General features: G+C 41.9%; 2 protein-coding genes across 2 annotated transcripts in view; both read left to right on the forward strand.

The window, feature by feature from the left end:
* Positions 1-26,429, forward strand: part of celf2 (cugbp, Elav-like family member 2) — a 1,092,382-nt gene that overhangs the window by 323,928 nt on the left and 742,025 nt on the right. The gene's annotated exons all lie outside the window — the stretch shown is intronic.
* LOC132403467 (mitochondrial import receptor subunit TOM20 homolog) lies at positions 6,453-7,295 on the forward strand. Its single transcript, XM_059986871.1, has one exon. The coding sequence runs from the start codon at positions 6,812-6,814 to the stop codon at positions 7,199-7,201; it is 390 nt and encodes a 129-aa protein (XP_059842854.1). The 5' UTR covers positions 6,453-6,811; the 3' UTR covers positions 7,202-7,295.

Below are 26,429 nucleotides of genomic sequence, written 5' to 3' on the forward strand. Positions count from 1 at the left end.
AACTCGAGTCATTACAGGGGAGAATCATTTGGCTGATTGCTGGGATGAAGGGAATGTTTAAAGAGGGATGATAGGGCAGGATTGCACCTGGACTCACTGAGTGTTTAAAAGAATAGTCAGTGATCTTACTTCAATGTATAAGATTCTCAAGGTGGATAAATGTAGGATAAATGTTTGAAGATTGTTTCTCCTCAAGGAGGAATCAAGAAATGTGAGGCTAATTTGTAGAATAAGGGACAGCCATTTAAAATCAGAGTCAGGATTTTACACCACTGACATATAGTATGTTATGAAATGTGATGTTTTGCAGCAGCAATACATTTTAAAAACTATAAAGTACAATAAGAAATATATATATAAATAAATTAAATAAGTCATGCAAAAAGAGAACAGAAGTAGTGATGTAGTGCTCGTGGGTTCATTGTACATCCAGAAATCTGATGGTGGGGAGGGGAAAGAAGGTCTTCCTAAAACATTGAGTATGTGTCTACAGGCTCCTGTACCTCCTCTCTGATGATAGCAATGAGGAGAGGGTGATGGAAGTCCTCGATGATGTGTGCCTCCTTTTGAGGCATCACATTTTTAAAATGTCCTCGATGCTGGGGAAGCTAGTGCACATTCTGGAGCTGGCTGAGTTTGCACCCCTCAAGACAGAAATGCAGATGAACCTCTCCTCCAGGAGATCCATGCATCTTTGGAACAGTTAGCCCTAAAGAAATGTGCAGAACAAATTGTTGAATGTACTCAACAATGAGATACAGTTTTGATCTGTTGTGGTGTCAGGGGATATGGGAAGCAAACAAGAAAATAGAATTGAGCCCAGTCTGATAACAGCCATGATCTGATTGGATGGTGGTGCAGGGTCATAGGACAACTCCTGGTTCTTATGTTCTTATGACATTCTCTGGAGCAAAGAAGAGTGAATGAATTGGAAAATAATGTTATGGCAGGGGTTTGGCTTCTCCAGACATGCCAAGTTTGTCATGATCTTGGAATGAATGTGACACTTGCATGTCACTCTAACTTGGGGCTGAGGGAGGTGGGGGGGGGGGGAAACAATGCTTAACTTCAATGCTGATTAGTACAAAAAAACTACAAGCACATATCTCAAGGTTCCTAGGACAGCTTCTACTCTGTTGGCATTAGAGTATTGAACCAGGGGCTTCATGGTACTGTAGCAACTCGTGCTATTGCTTTACAGCACTGACAATCACCGACTAGGGTTTGATTCCTGCTGCATTATGTAAGGAATTAGTCTGTTTTTCTTTTGGCCACCTGGATTTCATTCAGCTTCAGTTTCTTTCCATGTTCCAAAGACATACGGTTAGGGTTAGGGAGTTCTGGGCATGCTATGTTGGTGTTGGAAGCATGGTGATACTTCTGGGTTGCTCCCCAGTACAATTTGTTGATTTGAATTGGACACAAAAAAATGCATTTCAATATATGTTTCAAAGTAGATATGACAAATAAAGCCAATCCTTTAACCTCCTGTATGATATGATAGACTGTTGACCTCATGGTCTGCTTCGTCATGGCCCTCTATTTTAATGTCTGCCTGCACTGGACTTTCTTTGTTACTGTATCACTATATTTTGCATTCTGTTGTTGCTTTTCCCTTGCACTATCGCAACGTACTGATGTGATGAAATAATCTGGATGGATGGCATGCAAAACAAAGTTTTTCATTCAATACATGTGACAATGATAAATTAATAATAACAACTGCTGGCTGCCCCAGCAGTACAATGACCAATGTGAATAAGGAAGCAAGAGGCAACTCAAAGAGCTTCACATTGATAAGCTCTTGATATCTGGTGACTATTGAAATATGGGCCAACATAGTGACTAGTTTATGCACAGAAGGCTCCTACAGCAATGAAACAAACTATAGATAATTTACAAGCCTGGTTTTCCTGAGGCCAACCATTTCAATTCCAATCCTTAATCCCATTCCAACATATCAGTCCATGGACTCCTCCACTGCTACAATGAGGGCACTCTCTGATTGGAGGAGCAACATTTCATATTCTTGCTGGTCAATCTTTAACCTGATGGCATGAACATCCATTTAAGACCATAAGACTATAAGATATAGGGGCAGAATCAGGCCATTTGGTCCATTGAGTCTGCTCTGCCACTTCATTATGGCTGATCCATTTCCCTCTCAGCCCCAATCTCTTGCCTTCTGCCTGTATCCCTTCATGCCCTGACCTGCCTTAACTATCTCCAATGGCTTGGCCTCCACAGATTCCACAGATTCACCACCTCTGGCTAAAGAATTCCTCCTCATCTCTGTGGTGCAGACAGCCCAGCACATCCGTAGTTGTGAACTTCCCATGATTCAGGATATTTACAAGGACAGGTGTGTAAAAATGGGCCCGAAGGATCACTGGTGACTCGAGTCATCCCAGCCACAATATATTCTAGCTGCTCCCATCCAAGAAACGGTACCGCAGCATAAAAGTCAGGACCCGCAGGTTCCGGGACAGCTTCTTCCACCAGGACATCAGACTGATTAACTCACGCTGATTTGAGTGTACCCTATGTTATATTGACTGCTCTATTTATTATAAATTACTATGATTGCACAATGCACATTTAGACGGAGACGTAACATAAAGATTTTTACTCCTCGTGTATGTGAAAGATGTAAGAAATAAAGTCAATTCAATGCAATTCTAAGTAAACATTCCTGTATTCTGAGGCAGTCTCCTCTGGTGTTAGACTCCCCGCCATAGGAAACATCCTCTCCGCATCCACCTTATAGAGGCCTTTCTCTAACTTCCAGTAATTTCTCCTCCCTGCCCCTTTTCTCTTCTTCCGTTCCCCATTCTGGCTTCCCTCTTACCTCTTCTCCTCACCTGCCCATCATCTCCCTCTGGTGCCCCTCCTCCTTCCCTGTCTCCCATGGTCCCCTCTCCTCGTCTATCACATGCCTTCTTCTGCAGCCCCTTACTGTTCCTACATATTACCTCATAGCTTCTCATTTCAACTCACCCTCCCCATCCACTTGGCTTCCCCCTCGCCTCGCCTCGCCTCGCCTATCATCTCTGATACTCCTTCTCTCCACCCCACCTTCATATTCTGGCCTCGTCGCCCTTCCTTTCCAGTTCTGATGAAGGTCCTCGGTGCTAATCATCAACTCTTTTATTCCCTTCCATAGATGTTGCCTTACCTGCTGAGTTCCTCCAGCATTTTGGGCATGTTACTCTGGATTTGCAGCATCTACAGAATCTCTTGAGTTTGTGATTTGACCTTATTGTCTGCCTGCAAAGCACTATCTCTGTAATTCTAGCTCTACATTCTGCATTCTGTTAGTGCTTTTCCCTTGCACTATCTCGATGTACTGATGTGATTAAGTTATTTGTATGGATGGCATACTAAAATAAGTTTTTCATTGTACTTCAGTACGTGTGACAATGATAAACCAAATAATAATAATAATCGCTGGCTGCCTCAGGGTTCCAATAACCAATGCAATTAAAAAAGCACAGTGCTTCACATTGATAAACTCTTGAAATCTTGGTGACTTGTAATTTGGGCCAGCACAGTGACCAGTTTATGTAAAGGGGGGTGCAAAGGGATGAAACAAAGTATTGATCATTTGTTTTGAGTTATGTTTCGGGGTCAATGTTGGCCAGTAGACTGGGAGAACATTGTCTGTAACCCCTAAACTAATGAAGATTCTCCCTGTGAAATCTTGGACTAATTTCATTGAGTGTTATGTCAATAGGGAGGTAACAGTCAGTAGTACTTATGCAGAAAAGCAAGCAAGAGGCCTTTCTCATTCATTAGATTAAACTTCCCTATATGTTTTCACTAGGTAGTGTCTAGTTAATGAACAATTTCTCTGCAAAATGCAATTAAAATAATGGAGCACAATTTTGATCGGATTAGAGAGATCATTACACTGTATAAATTAAATATGAGATATCTTGCAGACTGTGTACACAGGTGAAGAAAACAAGATTAAACCTGAACACGTACTGTATTTCCATGAATTTCCAACACTGCATTAATTCTTAAAATGCAAGTCACTTTCCTAGTATGAAAGCGGATCTATATCAAATCATTTTACATCCTATGGCTAAAAAGAAAAAAACTGAACCTGGGAACCTGGATCAGTTACAATCCCTGTTAATCTGCCTCCACACATCCCAGGTATTGTTTAAATCTGACGCAAGCATGCTGCAGTAAAGGTCTTTCCTAACATGCTTTTACTACCTTCATCCCTTCACCAACTCCCTTCACTCACTCTTTTTCTTTCTGGTAATTAGCCTTGTTTCCTTTTTTACTCCAATTCTATTTCCCAATTCTCCCCTTCCCATGAAGTCAGCTTTTTTTTTATTTTCCGTGTTGGTAACTATTCTCTCAATCTTTCATCAGTTCCTCCCATTTTGCCCCCATCTCCTCATTCTGCACCAAACAGTCTGCTGGGAGAACTCAGTGGGTTGAGCAGCATCTGTCAGAGGTATTGCAGCGAGGCAAGATGGCCAGTATAAGAGAAGTGGTCTGGCGAGACTGGAGCCTGGGGCAATTGGTGGATTCAGGAGGAGCACACGCAAGTGTTGTCTCACAGCATGGCGGCAAACTTCAGCAGAATACAGCAACGACAATAGCAGTAGAACAGCAGCGTCAAAACAAGAGCAAAGCAAGCCCCTTTCCTCCATTCCACCCACCCGCCCACTCACACTCACACAGACAGTTCTCCAACCCAGCACAGGCCACCTGTGGTCCTCCAGCTTCCAGTGGACTCACAGACTCACAGGCACTGGACCTCTGACCTCCCCAGTGGGCTTGCAGTCTTGCATACCCATGGCTTTGGTCATTGGGCCTCAACTTCCAGGCTTCTGATTGACCTCTGGGCTTCAATCTCCAGGATCAACCCCAGGACTCACTAAAGACAGGACCCCAAACTTATGGCCTTGAACTACAGACCTCTGATGACGGGGCCCCAAACTCCATGCCTTGAACTCTGAACTTGCCAACTCACATACACTATGGTTCATTGGCGCTCATGTCTCTTTGCCACACAGACCTTCGAGCCCTCATCTTGTCTGGCCTCCATTCACAGCGCTTGCTGACCTGACATCCATCCACGGATGTCTTTCATCACACATCCACCTCACTGGCCTTCAGATGAGGAGTATGGAACAGAGGTATAGGCTCCAGCCTGACCTCCAGATGTGATGGTATTGGGTTTGCTGACCATGAAGTTCTAAACTCATGTAAGGACCTTAAGCCCTATCAGATATAGATTGCTACAGGTACCCTCACTAAAGAGAGTTTATTCTGTAACTACCTACACTTCAAAGGCTATTTCTTTTCCCTGTTTGTCCTTCGTAGCAAACTTAGATGCCAAAACCCCCTATTTGAGCAGTTGGTCGTCCACCCTCTACCAAGAAGGAAATAGGTCCACCTAACAAAGCAGTTTAAATACAATTAATTTATTTTCAATGATAAACGTATACATCCGGACAAAGCTCTTAAAACACATTTAAAACTCAGATTTTCTATCTTAAAAAAGATTTCCAAATTACTAACATTTGCTAAAAAACAAAGGATTTCCAAAACACAGATACAATTCCAATAAGCTAAAAAGATATGCCGACAAGTCGCAGATGAACAAAATATCTGTTGCAGCCCTCAAAGGCATAAGATGGATTCTAGTTTTCCCCATGTTTCCACCAGGCTTCCTGATATTCATAATAAGTCTAACTGCTCTCTAGTTTTGTACTGTATTTCTGCTGCTTGGTGACTTCACACATACAGTGTTTGATATTTTTTCAGATACCTTTATCCACAAATGGTCTAAAAGCTTCTGAAGACACAGTTCCCAGATTCCCACAATTGATGCTGTGAAGATGAGTGTATAAACCTTCCAACTATTAACAGATCAGCTATTTGATGTGCTGAATGGTAGTATCAATCTGATCTGCAAGCTCCTTTGAAATGAGTAACTTAGGCACTGTTATCTGGTTTGAAACAAGCCCAACTAAATGACACATCGTCTTATACTGCAATTTTTTTTTAAAACTTTTTTTTATTGCATTTTTAAATGGTTACAAAGTAAAGTATGAAAAAACAATGTATATAACCCTTACCCCCTCCCCTTAACCCCTCCCCCCTAACTGCCCTATAGAAAATTCTTGAGAAGCCAGCCCAGGTGCTGTTGGCCAGCAGTTCCTCTGTAGACAAGTGCATTTCTTTGCAAAGCTGTCGTTTTAACTTCAAACGGATTATTGTTTGCCATTTACGTTAAAAACTGAAGACTGTTTATGACAAGAAGTTAAGTAAAATATATTATATAGTTTAATTTATTCAAAATAAACCTTCGCTTGGCAAATAAGAAAGGCCCCTGTCCCTAGATAGTGAATATCTATCTCATAATTTCCCCACATCCCTGTCCCTAACCCCTGACCTGACCCACTAACTCTCTGCTCTACCTCCAACACCATCCTGAGGACTCTAAAAAGCAATTGTGGCTGAGCCAGGGCCTCAGCAGAAACCACACCTTGGTGCCATCTTACAAAGGTGACATGGCAAATGGATCATTCCATTTTAATCAAGATCCACCCATCACCTAATCACAGCTCCCCATTCCAAGTTCACTGCTGTGTTTTGCATGCTTGTTGCTGCCCCAAAAATTGGCCATCACTCTTCATTGTGAATGAAGGTTGGGCATTTCTCTTGATGACCATTGGGCCCAGATTTGACATCATAATGGGCTTTATTACGAAGCAAGCAGCTTCACTCTGTTTCCGAGGCAATATTGAGGGAATTCTGCAGAGCAACGTCATTCAGGACAGTGATGAGGAGGATTGGTGCGATTGCAGCAGGAATCTGTGGACTTCTCTTTCTGGCATACTGCATCTACTTCGACAGAAAGCTACGGAATGTTCCCAGTTTTAAGGAAAGGCTACAGCAGCGGAAGAGGAAGCAGGAGGAGGCCACGGTAGACAACAGGGTCTCCAACCTCCCAAACCAGAAGGACACAGAAGCCATGCAGGCATTTTTCCTGGATGAAATCCAGCTGGGGGAAGAGGCGCTGTCACAAGGTGACTACGACGTGGCCGTCAATCATCTGTCCAATACAACTGCCAATTGCGGCCAACCCCAGCAGCTCCTTCAGGTCCTTCAACTGACAATCCCCCCACCAATTTTCCAAATGCTTCTGGTGAAACTCGCAACTGCCATCTAATGATTGGTGAGGCAGCAGACAAAGCAGTATTGAGTAAGGACACTTGTAAACACATCTCTTTATTTTCAGATAAAGCGTCACCTAATACAACCTGTTTCAAAGTGGATTTAATCTATTTTTAGTGCATTAAACAATTACACCTGCAAAAAATTTTGAGTTGGGCCTAAATAAATTTCGGAGAGTGGTTGGTGAGCGTCTAGTTAGATGCACAAAAATAGAGCATGTGATTTCTCCCCAGTTCTTCAAAAGTAACCGTGATGGTTCACTGAGCAAGGGCAATTTCCTTAAACACACACTTCCCACGGCACCTGGAGATCTGCCACACAGAGGCTGTTATGAAGGAGAGAGAGAGGGTGCAGGCAGAAAGAGAGAGCTCCAAGGTTCAGTCAAAGTTACTTGACGGTCCTCTTCACCCAAGAGTGTCTCTCTTTATGTTAAGCAAGTCAAGGGACTTGCTGGGGCTACCACTGAAAGAGGCTGGCAACAGCTGGACCCAGCTGTCTGCTCCATGCATGCGACTTCCCACTCAACCCAGTAATATAAAGTTCTCAAATGTTATATCTGGGATGTGGAGCATTGAAAAGAATTCCAGTGAGCCATTTCAGTAGATGGCACAGTGATGCGTTCTTACAAACTGTGCAAGGTACATCCTGCAGCACGAAAACAGGCTCTTTGGCCTACTGTGCCCATGCTCAGCCCTTTACCAGCACCCAGTCCACAGCCTCCTGCTTCTTGGTGTTTCATCTGCTGGCCTAGGTGCTTCGTCAGTGGTAATTACTACAGCAGAGAAGCAGAGCCTTCAGAGCAGCTAGTTAGTTTGACATAATCCTCTGCCTAGTCCCATCTACTTGTACCTCCAAACCACTCCCATCCACGTATCTATCCAAACTTTTCTTAAGTGTAACAATTGAATCTGTATCTCCCACTTCCTCTGATGCTGAAAGCTGAAGTAACATGCAAAAAAGGGAGGAACTCAGTCAAATAGCACCTATGGAGGGAAATAGCCAGTCAACATTTTGGGTTGAGACTTTTCATCTGGGCTCATCATGTAGGATCTTGACCTGAAATGTTGGCTGTACTAGGATGCACTGCTAACAACTTCTCCCTGGCCATCTCGATGTGTATTTTGCATTTTAAAAATGCCTCTTTCGATGCAATTCAGGAATCAAAATAGGGCGGAAAGAAACTCGCCAATTGGCTTCGGAAATTGAGGAAGGAGGCAGCAACGTGACAAAGGGTGAGAAGTAGGAAGCGGAGAGAAGATTGCCAGTGTGGTAATTGCATCACTAATGGTAAGGGAAGGACAAATCAGATCGAAGTAAGGGCAGAGTCTGAAATGAGACATGAGTACAGAAATGCCGTGTGAAATTGGGCATGGAGAACTCCAAGAGTTGGGATATTAAACTGTGTGAGAAATATCCTGTATTTCTGCCTTGCTTTGCATTTGTTACAGTACAAACCAAAATGCAGGCAAACTCTATACCACAGTAACTGTACAGTTAACTGCCCATTCCATGCACAATTAAGAACTAGGGGTTTTATCATTTGAGAAAACACTGCTTTCCCATGACAAATAACTGAAATTTTAAAAATGCACACAAAGACAAGCTATCCAGTATACAGTATACTGGGCAAAACTAACAAATATCCAACAGAGAATTTATAGGTTTGTTTAGCCTCTAGGTCCTGCAACATCAATAAAAATGTACGAGCTTCAAGTTTGAGATGTAGTGGTGTCATCCACATGACTGAATTAATCACAAACAAGAGAAAATCTAAAGATGCTGGAAATCCAAAGCAAAACACGAAAAATGTGGAGGAACTCAGCAAGCCAGGCAGCGTCAATGGAAAAGAGATCCTCCAGCACTGTGTGTGGGTGTCACCGTATAAACTGCAGTTTCTAACTTACACTTGGGTTTCTATTTCCTTTCTTTCTAAATCTTTTTATTAATATTAGTAATATGGACAGAATACAGATGATATATTGATAAAGAAATTACCAACATACACATTCCATTACATATGAAAAAAAACATACATAATAGTTACAATATAAATGAGTTTACCAAGACATAAGCCATAAGATATATGTATGGACATAGTAAATCTAAATATTTCATAATGTATAATATAAAAAAAACAGAAAAAAGAAAAAAAAAACAAAAAAAACAAAAAAATTTATATAATGCAAAACTAGCTAATCTAATCTAATAACTATAACTAATAAGTAATATAAAAGAAAAAAAAACAAAAGAGAAGGAGAAAAAAAAAGCGGGCTGTTTATAATATCACAAAAATAAGTATTCATCAATGCCGTCACTTCCGGTCCTCTCAAAATACATAAGCGTCTTTAATTGCGTCTTTAACTCACATGTTTTGGTCTTGTTCATTTTTGGAGAAATATTGGAAAGATATTTTTGATGTTATTTCTGCGGTTTTGAATATTGATTTACAACCTCATCCTATTACCGCAATTTTTGGTTTACCAATGTTAGATTCACTGCATTTATCTTCTTCAGCCCGTCGAATGATTGCATTTCTAACTCTGATGGCTAGAAGATCTATATTGTTGAATTGGAAAGAAATTGATCCTCCCACTGTATTTAATTGGTTCTCTCAAACTATGTTATGTTTAAATTTAGAAAAGATTAGAAGTGGTACTTTTGAGACTTCTATTAAATTTGAAAAGTTATGGAGACCATTTATTCAACATTTTCATATGATGTAATATGACCCTGTGCCAAGTTCATTTGATTTCCCAGCTTTCAGCTTATGTATTTTGAGAGGGTTTCTATTTCCTGATGAATTTTCAATGCCTTAGTCACTGCTAGTTATCCAGCTCAATACTACATTACAACCTAGTAAATCACAACCATCCATGTAACCCACAGATAAATTACAGTTCAGTTCACTGCCAGTTACTGAAATCAAGTTGACATTTCAATTGCACCTTTCTCAGTCTCAGGAGATCTCAATGGAGATCACAGCCAACGCCGTTCGGTTGAAATGTAATTAATCACAGTCAAGAAACATGGGCACCAGTCTGTACACAGAAAGCTCCCAGGAACAGAATGCTACAATGTCCAAATCAATTATTTCTACTGATGTTGTTTGATGTCCACTTCCTGGCCTTGACACTGGGAGAGAATTCCTCTGTTTTGAACATGGTCCATGGGATCTTGGGCTTCCACCTATGAGATCAAACAGGGCCCCTTGAGGCTACTCTACCTTACAATATCATGTCTCAGCCATTGTCTCAAATCCACCATTCTGTCCAATCTCCATTTACCCCCATTTCCTTCCTTCATTTGGCCCCAGGTTTCCTCAACAACTGAGCAGCCACAACTTTCTTGAGATACAGAGTTCCAAAGATTTACGACCTTGGCATCGACAATTTTTTTCCTATCTGAGGCCTTATCCTGAGAATATATCCCTTTGTCCATGAATCTTCACCGAGAAGAAGCAGCTTCTTGGTGTTCAGCTCTTCAATCCATTGCACCATCTTGAAGAATCACTTTTCATTCCTCTGTACTCTTGTGAGAGAGGACATGTTTCTCCAACCATTTTTCAAAACACATACACCCCAAACAAAAGAACCAATCGAATGAAAGCGACTTCAAAATAAGTGAAACGTTCCTTCTGTACGAAGACCAAAACTGCAATTATGCTCTCACCAGTACTGTATAAATATCACTTGGACCCCTGTTTTGACTGAAGCTTTTTGGCAATGGAGGACAATGTGCTATGTGTCTATCTAATTGATCACTTACTTTTTCTTTAGTTTACTATTCCTTAGACTTAGCATCATCAGTTTGTTTTTCTGGATTTTATGAGCTAACACACTGGCACCTCTCCACACCAAAATTTACTAGCTCCACAAAGCTTGAAACAAAATATTTTTATTCTTTCTGTCAATTTATAAGAGACTGTAAGAAATAAGTGTAATGGTATATCATCTGACATCCCCAAACATCATTTAATCTTGCCCTGGAATTCCAAAGATTGTACAACTCTCTGACACGAAATGTTCATTCTTATCTGCCTTTAACAGATGAACTTTATTCTGAAATTCTGGCCCCTTGTTCTCTACTGACCATTCCATATTTGCCACGTTATATGTCTTCTTGCTTGCTGTGTGCACCTCCTGCTTATTTGCAAATGTCCTAGGAGTGTGCCTTTTTGCCAATTTGAAATTTATTACATGCGTTGTGATCTGCTGCTGGATTGTTTAACTTCTTGGCAACTCCCTGACAGCCCTGAATTATACTTTGGAGGACACACTGTACTTGGTGTTGAGTCATGACGAGGTAAACATCCTTTAATTTAAATGTGTTTGGATGTTTTCCTTATTTTACATGTGTCACATGATTTTAAAACACTTGAGAAAATCATTCTTTTGTTACTGATAAAACTCTCGCCACGAAGTTTTAATTCAATTCATTTTGGTTTAAGAAAGCACTTGTGTGCCTTTCAAAATAGTCACACGGACTATGACTGATACCTTTAGTCCATCTGATCTGCTACTTACTGTAAACAGTGGTGGAAAAGGCCAGGGACATTAAAAATACAGATAGGAATGGAGCAAAAGCCAAAAAAAAAGGGGTTGTGGCTTTATCTGAAAGAAAACAAAGATTTTATCAAATGTGAAGTTCTGCTAAAACCTGAGCTAGTCTGTTATTTCTCTATTACTGATTTTGATTTAGTTGTATTAAGAAAAGGAAATGCTGGAAATAGGCAGGGCAGGTGGTATTTAGATAAATGATCTGCAGTGTTATCTCTGTTTCTCTCAACGTAGATGCTTACTTACTTGCTGAGTATTTTCAGCATTTCCTGCCCATATTTCAGGCCTCCAAAATCTTCAGGTTTTTGCTCTTTGCAAGGTCAATAATTATTATCAATGCCCTTTTGTCAGAAAAAGTCAAAGTTGAGTTTATGCACAAGTGCTTGTTAAAGCATCAGAGGTGCATAGAAACATAGAAAACCTGCAGCACAATACAGGCCCTTTGGCCCACAAAATTGTGCCGAACATGTCTCTACCTTAGAAATTCTCTATTTTTCTAAGCTCCATGTACCTATCCAAAAGTCTCTTAAAATCATAAATGCAGCACGCACAAGAAAACCATAAATTATGCACAATTCTTACAAGAGTGAAGACATTTAGAACAAAACAAAAACAAACACCATTTTAGTGCAGATGATCAAGGTGGTCATGGTGTTGCCAAACTGTAATGATTGGGATTGTGAAAGTTGTTTCAAGAAAAAACAGTTGAAGGGAAGTAGATTTTCGTGAACATGGTGGTGTAGGACATCAGGCTTCTGTACCTCCTTCTTGAGGTGGTGGTTTGGGACATTGAACTGCAAGGTTTATCTGAATTATTTTACTTTCCATTTGCTCCCTCCCTACATGCCCCCTATCATCAGGCCACTATAACATTATTTCTTGATCAATTTCATCTCTTAGAATAAACTTGGAGTTGCATCTATAGATCTTGGCAATTCATAATGGTTTGTACCTTTTATTTAGGATGATGGAGAGATTTTATTTTACATTGTATTGGTTATTTTTAAATAGCCAGACTTATCCAATTTCCCTACCAACTGAAGGGTCTAAATGTAAGAAGGATTGAGGAACAAAATTAATGTTTCAAGTCTATGCTCTGCCAGTAGAATTATAGAGAGGATCAGAATCACAATATCACCAGCATATGTCTTGAAATTTGTTAATTTTGCAGCAGTATAATACAAGATAAATTTTGAAAAACGAAGAATTATGGTAAATACACACACACACACACACACACACACACACACACACACACACACCGATTAATAAGTTTGTGGCCTAAGATGGAAGGAGATGAGTTATACAGCTCTCGTTACATGCACGTGTGGTTCAACTTTTTGAGTGATTATGCAGAAAGTTTGAAGTTAATAACTCATCGCCTACCTTAGGCCACGAACTTATCAATCACCCCAGGCTGTGGACTACTTCTGGAGGTCCAAGACGCCAACTTCAACAAAGAAGGGATCCATATGCTCCATGACTGCTGGACTAAGTGTGTAAATGTAGGAAAAATAAATGTGCTAGGTTTTTTAAAATTGACTTGTTCTGCCTTAGGCCATGAACTTATCAATCACTCTGTCTGTGTGTGTGTGTGTGTCTGTGTGTGTCTGTGTGTGTGTGTGTGTGTGTGTGTGTGTCTGTGTGTGTGTGTGTGTGTGTCTGTGTGTGTGTGTGTGTATGTGTGTGTGTGTGTGTGTGTGTGTCTGTGTGTGTGTGTGTGTGTGTGTGTGTGTGTGTGTGTGTCTGTGTGTGTGTCTGTGTGTGTGTGTGTGTGTGTGTGTGTCTGTGTGTGTGTCTGTGTGTGTGTGTGTGTGTGTGTGTCTGTGTGTGTGTCTGTGTGTGTGTGTGTGTGTGTGTGTGTGTGTGTGTGTCTGTGTGTGTGTGTGTGTGTGTGTGTGTGTGTGTCTGTGTGTGTGTCTGTGTGTGTGTGTGTGTGTGTGTGTGTGTATGTGTGTGTGTGTGTGTGTGTGTGTGTGTGTCTGTGTGTGTGTGTGTGTGTGTATGTGTGTGTGTGTGTATGTGTGTGTGTGTGTGTGTATGTGTGTGTGTGTGTGTGTGTGTCTGTGTGTGTGTGTGTGTGTGTCTGTGTGTGTGTGTGTGTGTGTGTGTGACTGTGTGTGTGTGTGTGTGTGTGTGTGTGTGTGTGTGTCTGTGTGTGTGTCTGTGTGTGTGTGTGTGTGTGTGTGTGTGTCTGTGTGTGTGTGTGTGTGTGTGTGTGTGTGTGTGTGTATGTGTGTGTGTGTGTGTGTGTGTGTGTGTGTGTATGTACTACTACTATTTGCACTACTATTTTAAATTAGCAATTCAATATACACACATATGTATATAGTATTGCAAAAACAGTAATAAAAGTATTGAGGTTGTGTTCATGGATTCAATGTCCTTTTAGAAATCGGATGGCAGAAGGGAAGAAACTGTCCCTGAATCACTGAGTGGATGATTTCAGACTTCTGTACCTCCTTCCTGACGGTGACATTGGGAAGAGGGTGTGTCCTGGGTGGTAGGGGTCCTTAATGATCGATGCTGCTTCTCTGAGCCACCACTCCTTGAAAACATCTTGGATACTGCAGAGGCTAGTACCCATGATGCAGCTGACTAATTTTACAACTCTCTGTAGCTTCTTTTGATCTTGTGCAGTAGCACCCCCCCCCCCTCCACATGCCAGATGGTCAGGCAGCCATTCAGAATGCTCTCCATCTGTAGAAATTTTTGAACGTTTTAGATGACACAGCAAATCTCCTCAAACTCCTAATGAGATATAGCCACTATCTTGCATCCTTTTATAGCTGCATCGACATGCTGGAGCCAGGTTAGATCATCAGAGACACTGACACCCAGGAACTTGAAATTGCTCACTCTCTTCACTTCTGATCCCTCTAATGAAGATTGGTTGGTTTTCCCTCATCCTACCCTTTCTAAAGTCCACAATCAGCTCTTTGGTCTTACTGATGTTGAGTGTAAAGTTGTTGCTGCAACAGCACTCAGCTAGCTGGTATATCTCACTCTTGTATGCCCTGTCATCATCGTCTGAGATTCTGCCTACAATGGTTGTATCATCAGCAAATTTATAGGTGGCATTTGAGCTATGCCTATCCACACAGTCATGGGTATAGAAGGAGTAGATCAGTGGGCTAAGCACTCATCCCTGAAGTGCGCCAGCATTGATTGTCAATGAGGAGGAGATGTTATTACCAATTCGTACAGATTGTGGGCTTCGGATAAGGAAGTCGAGGACTCAGTTGCCCAAGTTCTACAGCTTTTTGATCAGGACTGTAGGATTGATGGTGTTAAACACTGAGCTATTGCCAATGAATGGCAACCTGTCATAGTTATTTGTATTGTCCATTTGATCCAAGGCTGTGCAGAGAGCCATTGAGATCGCAATAGATAAATTGCAATGGGTCCAGGCCCTTGCTGAGGCAGGAGGTGATTCTAGCCATGACCAATTCTCAAAGAACTTCATCACCATAGATGTGCATGCTACTGGACAATACTCAGCTCACACTTCTTGGGCACTGGTATAATTGTTGCCCTTTTGAAGCAGGTGGCAACTTCCGACTGTAGCAAAGAAAGATTGAAAATGTCTTAGAATACACCCACCAGTTGATTGGAACACGTTTTCAGAGCCCCACCAGGTACTCCATTGGGGCCTTCCGCCTTGTAAGGGTCCAGCCTCCTGAAAGACAGCTTCCACAACAGAGATCACGGGGTCACTGGGTGCAGCAGGGAGCCTCCCAGCTGAAGTTTTATTCTCCCTTGCAAAGCTAGTATAAAAGGCATTAAGCTTGTCTGGTAGTGATGTATAAGTGCCACTCAGAATGTTGGGTTTCACTTTGAAGCAAGTAATAGCCTGCAGATCTTCAAGCTGATGACTTTTCTGTTTTGATGAAATGTCAAGGTCCTGAAATGTTAACTGTGTTTCCCTCTCCACAGATGCTGATTTTTTTCCAACTGAGTGTCTCCAGTATTTATTTTTGTTAGAGCCAAGAAATGGACACAAATAATTGAGACCTGAAATTGTGAAGCACCAATGTGGTTTGCACTTGTAATTACTAACTTAGGGGTGTGTTAAATACTGAGAAATTGAAAAGAGCATCCAATCAGATGGCATTAGCATTGATTTCTCTAACTTCTGATCATTTCTCCCCCTTTCCCTTCCCTCTTCTTCCATTCCCCACTCTGGCTCCCATTGTACCTCTTCTCTTCTCGTCACCTGCCTGTCATCTCCCCCTGGTGTCCCTCCTCCTACCCTTTCTCCCATGGTCCTCTCTCCTCTCCAATCATATTCCTTCTTCTTCAGCCCTTCACCTTTTCCACCTATCATCTCCCAGCTTTTCACTTCATCCACCCCTTTCCCTCCCACCTGGCCTCACCTATCACCTTCAAACTTCTACTCCTTCCCTGCCCCCCCCCCCCCACCTTCTCATTCTGGCTTCTTCCCCCTTCCATTCCAGTCCTGATAAAGGATTTTGGCCCAAGATATTGACTCTTTATTCCTTTCCATAGATGTTGCCCAACCTGCGGAGTTTCTCCTACTTATTGTGTGCGTCACTCACAGCCTAGTTTTAATTGAGTTTGAATAGATTCCAGCCATATTGCATTAATGTTTATCAGTGAGACAGAATACGCATGAACTTCCATCTGAACTTTCAACCTCTGCAATCTCTGGAATAGAAATAGCAGTTTGTACTGATACTGGTTTTCTGCTTGGCAGCTACTTAAACCTTTGATTTGTTCCGTGGTTTGTTTAGAACAAAATGGCTATTGAGAAGAGCTGGAGAAACTGCTGAGTGGGTATTATCTTGGACACACGTGTACTGAACATGCATGTGTCAGTCAGCATATTGATAGAGTGCTTTGCCCGCTGTGTATCTTTGGCAGTTTCTCCGAGCAATTATTGTATTGGGCTTGTGACCTTAAATGTGTCTCAAACATATTGTCTTTACATAAATCTTAATAAAAGCAACATTTCATGTCGACAGCAGTAATTTAATGTTGGCAGCTATTTAATATTTTACAAAAGACCAGATATATTCACTGTATCCATTCAATTCTAATTTAGCACTCAGCAAAGCTCCATTATAAAAGATTTTCTTCTCAGGCAGTCCCTCAGATCATAAGACCATAAGACACAGGAGCAGAATTCAGCCATTCACCCATTAAAACATGGCTGATTTATTTTCCCTCTCGACCCCATTCGCCTGTCTTCTCCCTGTAAACTTTGATCCCTTACTAACGAAGAACCTATCAGCCTCTGCTTTAAATATATCCAATGACTTGGCTCTCACAGCCAGATGTGGCAATGAATTCTACAGATTCATCACCCTCTGGCTAAAGAAATTACTTCTCATCTTTCTTCTAAAGGGATGTTCTTCTATTCTCAATCCTAGGTTATCCCACAATAAAATATATTTTCTCCATGGCCACTCATCTAGGCCTTTCAATGCTTCAATGAAATCCCCACTCATTCTTTTAAACTCCAGTAAGTTCTGGCCCAGAGCCGTCAAACACTCCTCATACATTAACACTTTAATTCCTGGGATCATTCTTGTGAATCTCCTCTGGCCCTCTTCCCAACGGCCACACATCCTTTCTTAGGTAAGGGGCTCGAAACCACTCACGATACTCCAAGAGCCATGCCTTATAAATGCCTCAGGACTAAGGAAGGCTTGTTTCTATTCCAGTTGTGTAGGTTTTGAAGTTTCAGATGAGGCATATTTGGGAACTGTAGACTCTGCCACACATAAGAGAGGAGGTGCCTGAAGGGACAGACTAATGGAAAGGTTATGAGGTAATATGCTCCATCTCCCACTAATGCAGAGCTTCTGGACATTACCTATGCATGGATTCAGTCTCCTTAGTGTCATCTAGAATATTTCATGATGACATCGACTCAAGCCTGAGAAGCCAGCGTCGGGCATTTTCATGCCTTACAAGGCACAGAACGAAAGACTGTGTGGCATACCACTCCTCACACAGACATTTTGCAGTATTTTCTTTATTTTACGAGGTCGAGTTGTGAGCTCAACACTCAACCTGGCATGGATGGAAAGCGTACTTGGGAACGGTCTGACTGGATTCGAACCCGGGAACCTCGGTTCTGGAGTCTGGCACTTATGTCACTGCGCCACCAGCCGAATATTACAGACTAGAATATTACAGATCCTGATGAAGGGTCTCAGCCCTAAATGTCGAAAGTGCTTCTCCCTATAGATGCTGCCTGGCCTGCTGTGTTGCACCAGCATTTTGTGTGTGTTGTTTGAATTTCCAGCGTCTGCAGATTTCCTCGTGTATTACAGATTAGCTTTATTTGTCATGTGTTGTTTTGCATCAAATTAAATCAGCGAAGATTACACTGGGCAGCCCGCAATTGCTGCCATGCTTCTGGTGCCAGCATACCATGCCCGTAGCTCACTAACCCAAACTGTGTGCCTTCTGAATGTGCGAGGGAAGCAGACTCCCAGAGGAAGCGGTCACCGTCACAGGGAGAGCGTACACACTCCTTACAGGCAGCGGCGGTGGGGATTGAACTATGACCTTTCAGCATTACACCAACAGCTACACTATTGTGCCACCCCACGTGGTGCAAATATTCCTAAGGGTCATTGAAAATGTTGCATTTCCCAAGGAGACTTTGAGGATGTCCTTCAATATTTTCCTCTGTCTGCCTCTTAATCTTTTCCCATGACTAAGTTTGGAATAGAATGTTTATTTTGGGTGGCTTGTGATAGAGGGGTGAGTACACTGCGTGTCTTCTTAACCACCCTATCAACTTGCTTGGAAAATTTGAATCCTTCCCACTTCTTGAGTGTGCCACAAAAAGATCGTTTACTTCTCCTACTTCATTTTACGTCCACTTAGTAATGCTCTCCTTCTCCCATGTTGGGCACATTAATATCCTTCAAATTTTCTCATTCTCACTCAATTTGGCTCGAGCCTTCAGGATCTGCATGGCTCAGTGATGAGGGAGCAGAGCGCACATGGCTCAAGTGGACAATGGCCTCGCACTAAATTGAAATGAAAACATTCTCAGGAGGAATGGACCTTTTGTGGAGAGAGGTTCCAAGAAACAAGACATCACAAAGTATTTTCCCTCTCCCCATTGTGGATCTAAGCTCTGACAGAGAGCAGCTGGGGTTCAGCACTTGATGTTTGCCATGCCCTCTTTAAAATCAGTCAAACCGGTCTTGCAGTCTGCCAAGTAAGTACAGCCTGACAAGAGGTATAATTTAGCACCTTGGAAAGAGATTTTAGAAGCAGTTTCAAATGGCTGAAATGTTACTCACTGCAGGTTTTACAGGTTAGAAAATGAAGGTTGCTCCCCATCCCTCATTGCTAACGCTTTGTTCCCAGATGTCCCCAGAAACGAAAGATTAAAGTATTTTTTTAACTCTTTAGCCATTTTTTTTTAATCGTAGATTGTAGGTGCTAGTCATCAAAAAGTCAGTGGTTTACAATCCATGGCTTTGACACAACATCCATGTTCAATTCTGTCAGTTCTGCAGACAAGGTGGGACAGAAGCAAGCAGTCAGGATGGAAATAACAGATTTGCAAAATAATGAGGCAAAAATCCCAGCACCACATATTTTAGCAAGTATGATTTACACTTTATAAAACCAAAAGAAATGTGCACTAATTTATTTATTTTCCTTGGCTTTGAATGTTGAATTCCAAAGGACATAGCTTTAAGGTGAGGAGGAGAGCGCAGGGCAAGTTCTTTTTGCAAGGATTGGTGGGAGCTTGAAACATGCAGCCAAGGGGGGGGGGGGGTGGAAACAAAGAGCATAGTAAAGACCTTCAAAAAGGAAGGTGAATATACAAAGAAAGGCTATGGATCACGTGCAGCCGGTAAAAGGGGTTAGCTTAATTTGTCATCACGTTCGGCACAGACGTCATGGACTGAAGGACCTGTTCCTGTGCTGTACTATTCTGTGTTCGATGGTCTAGTTGGATCCAATGCTGCTCTATTAAAATACGTTTGTATGTTGCTTATGTACATGTGTCTGTCTCTCTTGCTCTCACTTACAACATGTAAAAGAGCAACATACACATGTATTATGGTAGAAGGGTTCATGCTTGCAAGCGCCACCATCATGTTGAGTGCATTGTCTGGCATAATACATTGGCTGAGAATTCTTTTGTTCTCTCCCTTCCCCCAATTCCATTCTGTTCCATTCTCTCTGGCCCCTATTTCCTCTCTCTCTCTCTTTTCCTTTCTACTCTTTGATTTCCTCATCTCTCTCCCTCTCTCCCTTTGTCTGTCTCTACCTCTCTCTCTATCTCCTATCAAATTTTTTCTCTCTCCATTCTTCTGTATCCCTCTATCTGTCTCTCTCTCCCTTTGCCTCTCTTTCCTCTTAACTATTTCTCTCTCTCCATTCCTCCATCTCTCCATCTGTCTCTTTCCCTCTCTCTCTTTGCTGTCTTGCTCTCTCTTGCCATTTCTCCACCTCTCTTTTCTTTCTCTCCCGCTGTCATCCTCTGCAACTAAGCACTGAGCCAGGTGGTGACCTGACCAGGGCAGATTTATCCTCTCTTTCTCTTTCATTCTTCATCTTTTTTTCCTCATCACTTTGATATCCTGCTATGTGCTACAGTTCTCTCTTACCTTCTCAACCGATGTCCCTCACACTAAATCCTGATCCCCTCCCAGTTCCTTGTTGAAACCATACCATGGGCAAGATCCTGATAGAAAAAATGGGCCTTTGAGGAGGGAGAGGAAGGAAAGGGGGCAGAAGAGATTACAATAAGTCTGTTCACGCATGCTAACACCACCTTCATGCTGAGTGCCCTGTTTCTTTTGGTCTTGTTATCTCAGGAAGAATGTTCTTACTATGGAGGGAGAGCAGTGAGAATTCACCAAACTGATTTCTGGGATAGCAATACTGACATTTTATTAGGACAATCGGACTTGTATTCAGTCACATGCTACATTGGCACTGGAATGTGTGGCAACACACGGGCTGTCCTCAGCACACCCGCGGGTTTGTTGCTTGTTAACGCAAATGATGCATTTCACTGGATGTCTTGATGTACACCTGATAAGTAAACTCAAATGTTGAATCTTAAACCTTGACTTTCCAGAAGATGACAGGGAGCCACATTAAAACTCAAAAAGTCCTGACAAAACTGGAAAGACCAGATTCATGAAAGGTGTGTGTGTGTATGTGTGTGTGTGTGTGTGTGTGTGTGTGTGTGTGTGTGTGTGTGTGTCTGAGAGAGAGAGAGTTGTCTATGTTAAACGATATGATAGGATGACAGTGATCAATCTGTTTTGGGATGCAGGTGCTGAGATAAGTATTGAAGTGGACAAAGAAGGAATACCTCTCTTGCTTTTGTCTGGAATGGTGACATGGGGCCTTCTGTGTGCACCAAATCTAACATCCATCCGAAGGATGACAGCTCCAGCAGTACAGCATTCCTATGGTCCTCTAGGGGGAGCATCAGCCTAGATTTCATATTCGTGCCTTTGGGAAAAAATAAAGCAATTTTGTGCCATCTTTCTCCATTTGCAGTTATTGATTCAATTTCATTCTTGTAAGGACACTGGGAAAAATATTTAGGAAACCCAGTGAGGAAATGCAAAGAACCAAGCTCTGGGAGAACTGAAATGGACATTAGGTTTTCCATTGGAAATGCTAAATTCTTGAACACGATATTAATCCTGGAGTGACTACAGGATCTGAGGTCAGAGGTTCAATTCTCTCAGGTACCTAAAGAAGAGCAACAATATTTCTTGCCCTTTAATTGTTGTCAGTACTTAGAGGAGAATGGACTTTCACAATAGCCTCGCACACAAAATGCTGGAGAAACTGTCTATGGAAGGAAGGAAGTAGTCAATGTTTCTCAGCCCAAAGTGTTGACTCATCTTTTCCCACCTTAGATGCTACCTGATCTGCTGAGTTCCTTTTGTGTGCGTTGGTCAAGATTTACAGCAACTGCAGAACCTCTTGTCTCTCAGTAGTTTGTTTGTTTGAACTAACAAGATAAAAGATAAGATAAAGATAAAACTTAGTTTTGTCGTTACATCGAAACGTGCAGTGAAATGGGTCTTTTGAACCAAATCAAACCAACAAGGATTGAGCGTGCTGGGACAGCTCCAAGCTTCACCACTCTGCTGATGCCACCTCAGCATATCCGTAGCTCACTGACACTAACACTAAGTACACGCCTTAGGAATGTAGGAGGAAACTGGAGCACCCAAAGGAAACCCACGTGGTCACGGGGAGAACACACAAACCCCTCACCGAAAGCAACGGAAATCAAACCCCAATCGGTGATCGCTGATTCTGTAAAGCAATTGCACTAATTGCTATTCTACCATGTCACTTGTTTCTTGATCACACAGAGTTTACAGAGTGTGGTTGCAAGGAACAGACATTGATCTGAAACATTAGCACCCTTTCTCCCCCTACAGATACTGCTTTGACCTCTTGAGTACTTCCAGCGATTTCAGTCTTTGTTTCAAGTTCACAGCATCTGCACCACTGTAGCTCTGTAGCTACTGTCTGATAAAAAATCTCTGCATGATAAATGCGTTTATTATTGCCATGTATCGAGGTACAACAATAAACATCCATATAGATCATTCCATTCCAATATGCTTTGAGGTAATCCAGGAGAAAGTAATAACATAATGCCAAATAAAGTGCTATAGAGTCATAGGAAAGAACAGCACAGAAACAGGCCCTTTGGCCCATCTAGTCCATGCCTACCCATTTAAATTGCCTACTCCCGTTGACCTGCACCGGGACCGTAGCCTTCCATACCCCTCCCATCCATGTACCCACCTCTTAAACAGAATTCAGCTCACATACACCACTGGTGCTGGCAGCTCATTCCACATTCTCGCAACCCTCTGAGTAAAAAATCTTTCCCTCATGTTCCCCTTGAACACGTCACTATTCACCCTTAACTCAGGACCCCCGAGTTGTAGTCCCACCCAACCTCAGTGGAAAAAAACCTGCTTGCATTTACCCTATCTATACCCTTCATAATTTTGTATACCTCTATCAAATCTCCTCTCAATCTTCTACACTCCAAGGAATTTATTCAATCTTTCCTCCAGACCCGGAAACATCCTTGTAAATTTTCTCTGGACTCTTTCAATCTCATTTACATCTTCCGTGCAGGTCGGTGACCAAAACTGCACACAATACTCCAAATTAGGCCTCACCAGTGTCTGGTACAACTTCAACATGGTTGTGGAGAATGTGCAGTGCAGACAAACAATAAAGCTCAAGGCCATAACAAGGTAAGTTGTTAGGTCAAGAGTCCATGTTATCATACTAGGGCACTGTTCAATAGACTTATAACAGCAGAACATCAGAAATGTCAGTCTGTGAGAAATGTGGCAAGAACAGTTTGCATCTAAATCAGACGTCTAACACATTCTTTGATTTTAATAATTGTCACTTTTGCATGTCATGAGAAAATATTATAGGAGAAAGAATAAATACTGTACAATAGAATCTGCAGATGCCTCCAAGCTGATGACATGGTCTTCAATTTCTCCAACTTCCAGTAAGTTTTCTCCACTCTCCCTTCTTACTTTTTCCATTCCCCATTCTGGAACTCCTCTTACCCCTTCTCTCCTCATAACCTGCTATAACTCCCTCTGGTCTCCCTCCTCCTTTTTCACCCATTGTTCACACTCTTCTTCCATCATATTCCTTCTTATTATGTCCTTTACCTTTTCCAAGTGTCATCTCCCAGCTTCTCAATTCATCCTCCTCTGCCACCATCCACCTTCCCCCTCTCTTCTCCTCACCTCCCTATCACCTCCCTCATCCTTCTCCCATGATCCACTCTCATCTCCTATCAGATACTTCTCAGTCCTTTGCCTTTTCCACCTATCACCTCCCAGCTTCTCAGTTTATTTCCCCTTCCCCCTCACCTGGTCTCACCTACACAGCCTGTAACCCTCCATTTTCCTTTCATCCACATGCCTCTCCAAGAGTCTCTTAAACTTCCCAAATGTATCAGCTTCAAGCACCACTCCTGGCATTTATCATTCTCTATGTAAACAAACCTACCTCTAACATCTCCCCCTGAAACATTCATCCACCTACCTCAAACAGATCTTCTCTGGTATTAACCATTGCTGCCCAGGGAAAAAGCCACTGGCCGTCTGCTCTATTGATGACTCTCATAACCTTACGCACCTTTATCAAGCTAGTAGACAATTATTAGAATAAGTTTAACGGTCAAGGAAAAATAAGGACATAGAATTGCCAGGATTGCTCACTGGGAGCCAGCATAGGCCTGATGGGCTGAATATCCTCCTTGGGTAAGTAATTGATCTGATTAAAGCACTAAGTTGGGTTAGCATAGTTCAGACCAGCTTGAACTCAACCAATACATGCAATTAGAACATTCTGCATTTGGAATATTGTGTTCAGATTTGGTCACCCTGTTATGGGAAAATGCTATAGGGCTATTAAAAGAAAGATTTCTCACCATCTGAGAATTTTCTTCCCCTAGGTAGTTTCTAATCAACCATTCTAGTGAGCCCCTGCCCCCTCTGTTACCTCAGTCACTGCACTGTAAACACTTTAAACCATTTTTTAAACTGCTGTTAACGTTGTATACACATGCTAGTATTTATAGATATTTTATTCCATTTCATATTTTAACCTCTAACTTTATTCTTATATCATTCTCTTTAATTGTTGAATGTTGTTGTTTTAGTAGCACGTTGCACCAACACACCACAACAAATTCCTAATACATGTAAATATATATGGCGAATAAAGTTAACCTTCGATTCTTGAAAGATGCTTTTATACTGGAAAGAATGCAGGAGAGATTTATGTGGACATGAAGATCTCGAGGGACTGAGTTACAGAGAGAGTTTGAGCAGGTTGGAACCAGATTGGAGGAGCAGAGGAGAATGAGGGGTGATATTATAGACGGGCATAATGAGGGTATCTACAAGATGAATGTGCATAGTCATTTTTGCAGGGTTGGGGAATCAAGAACTAAAGGACATAGATGTAGATGTGCCACAACAGCAACCTCTCACTCAATGTCAGCAAGACCAAGGAGCTGATTACTGACTTCAGGAGAAGGAAAGCTGAGGTCCATGAGCCAGTCCACATCGGAGAATCAGATGTGGAAAGGGTCAGCAACTATAAATTCCTCAATGTTTTCATTTCAGAGGATCTGTCCTGTGTCTAGCATGAAAGTGCCATTACAAAGAAAGCACAGCAGCACCTCCACTTCCATTGAAGTCTGTGAAGATTCAGCATGTCATCTAAAATTCTGACAAACTTTTATGGACGTGTGAAGGAGAGTATATTAATTGGCTGTATCATGACCTGGTATGGAAAGGCGAATGCCCTTGAATGGAAAAGTAAACAAAAAATAGTGAATACAGCCTAGTCCATCACAGGTAAAGTCCTCTCCACCATTGAGCACATCTATACAGAGGAAAGCAACATCCATGATCAGGGAACCCCCCTCCCCCCCACCATCCAGGCCATGCTCTCTTCTACCTGCTGCCAGCAGAAAGAAGGTACTGGAGCCTCAGTACCCACACCAGCAGGTTCAGGAACAGTTATTACACTTCATCCATCAGCTTCTTGAACCACAGGGGACAAATTCACTCACCTTCACGCACCCCATTACTGAACTGTTCCCACAACCAATTGATTCACGTACAAGGGCTCTTCATCCTGTTCTCAATATTTATTGCTTATTTATTACATTATTTTTTTCTTGTTTTTATATTTACACAGTTTGTTTTCTTCTGCATTCAGGTTGTTCGTCCATCCTGGTGAGTGAGGGCTTTCATTGATTCAGTTGTGCTTCTTTATTTACTGTGAATGCCCACAAGATAATAGATCTCAGGATTGTATATGGTGACATATGCACTTTGAACTTGAACATTGAATTTTGAGATGGGAGAAATTTAATAGGAACCTGAGGGGCAACTTTTAAAAGGTACTTGAACAGTATGTAAAAAGGAGATGTTCGGAGGGATGTGGAGCAAACATGGGTAAATGGGAATAGCTTAGATGGAAAACTTGGTCAGCATGGATCTGCTGGGCTGAAGGGCCTATTCTATGACTCTACTTGCAAACCTGTCCTGAACCCAATGCATATGACCATGGACATGGAGTGATTCTGCTGAAATACATCTGTTCCAAACTGTCACTGACCAGTATTCTCCATTATGCCTCAAACCCACATAAACAACACACTTGGCCAGTCGTTGAGTGGGTTACACACAAAACAGAAACTGAAACATTCAGATCCCTGTGTACCAGATAATATACAGCCACAACGGAAAGATTTGGCTGAGATTTATCTAAGCTGATATTATCTTTATGTGCACGTCACATTTGTGCTCATGGAGCGTTTATTTATTTAACTTGGCACATTTCCCCAGCTCTACAGCTTGGGACTTTGTTGGGTCCTTGATGTCATGTCTCTAGTCACTCAGATCCTCCGAGTTGGAGTAACTATAAAAATTCAACAGGTCAGATCATCTTAGCAATTGTCAAAGCTGACTGCTTTTCTCAAATGATAATTAATGTACTTGAAACACCCTTGCCAAGTATTAGACCACCAGGCTGGGAGTCCCATCAAATCTCCACAGGATATTTCCAGCCAGTATCTGAAAAGCAAAGAACTCGATGCAGGAACATCTGAAATAAAAA

Source organism: Hypanus sabinus, chromosome 13 (assembly GCF_030144855.1).
Source record: "Hypanus sabinus isolate sHypSab1 chromosome 13, sHypSab1.hap1, whole genome shotgun sequence".
NCBI lineage: Eukaryota > Metazoa > Chordata > Chondrichthyes > Myliobatiformes > Dasyatidae > Hypanus > Hypanus sabinus.

Bases quoted from the DNA above. Each gene is read 5' to 3' on its own strand.
- LOC132403467 (XM_059986871.1), top strand. From the start codon at position 6,812: ATGAGGAGGATTGGTGCGATTGCAGCAGGAATCTGTGGACTTCTCTTT.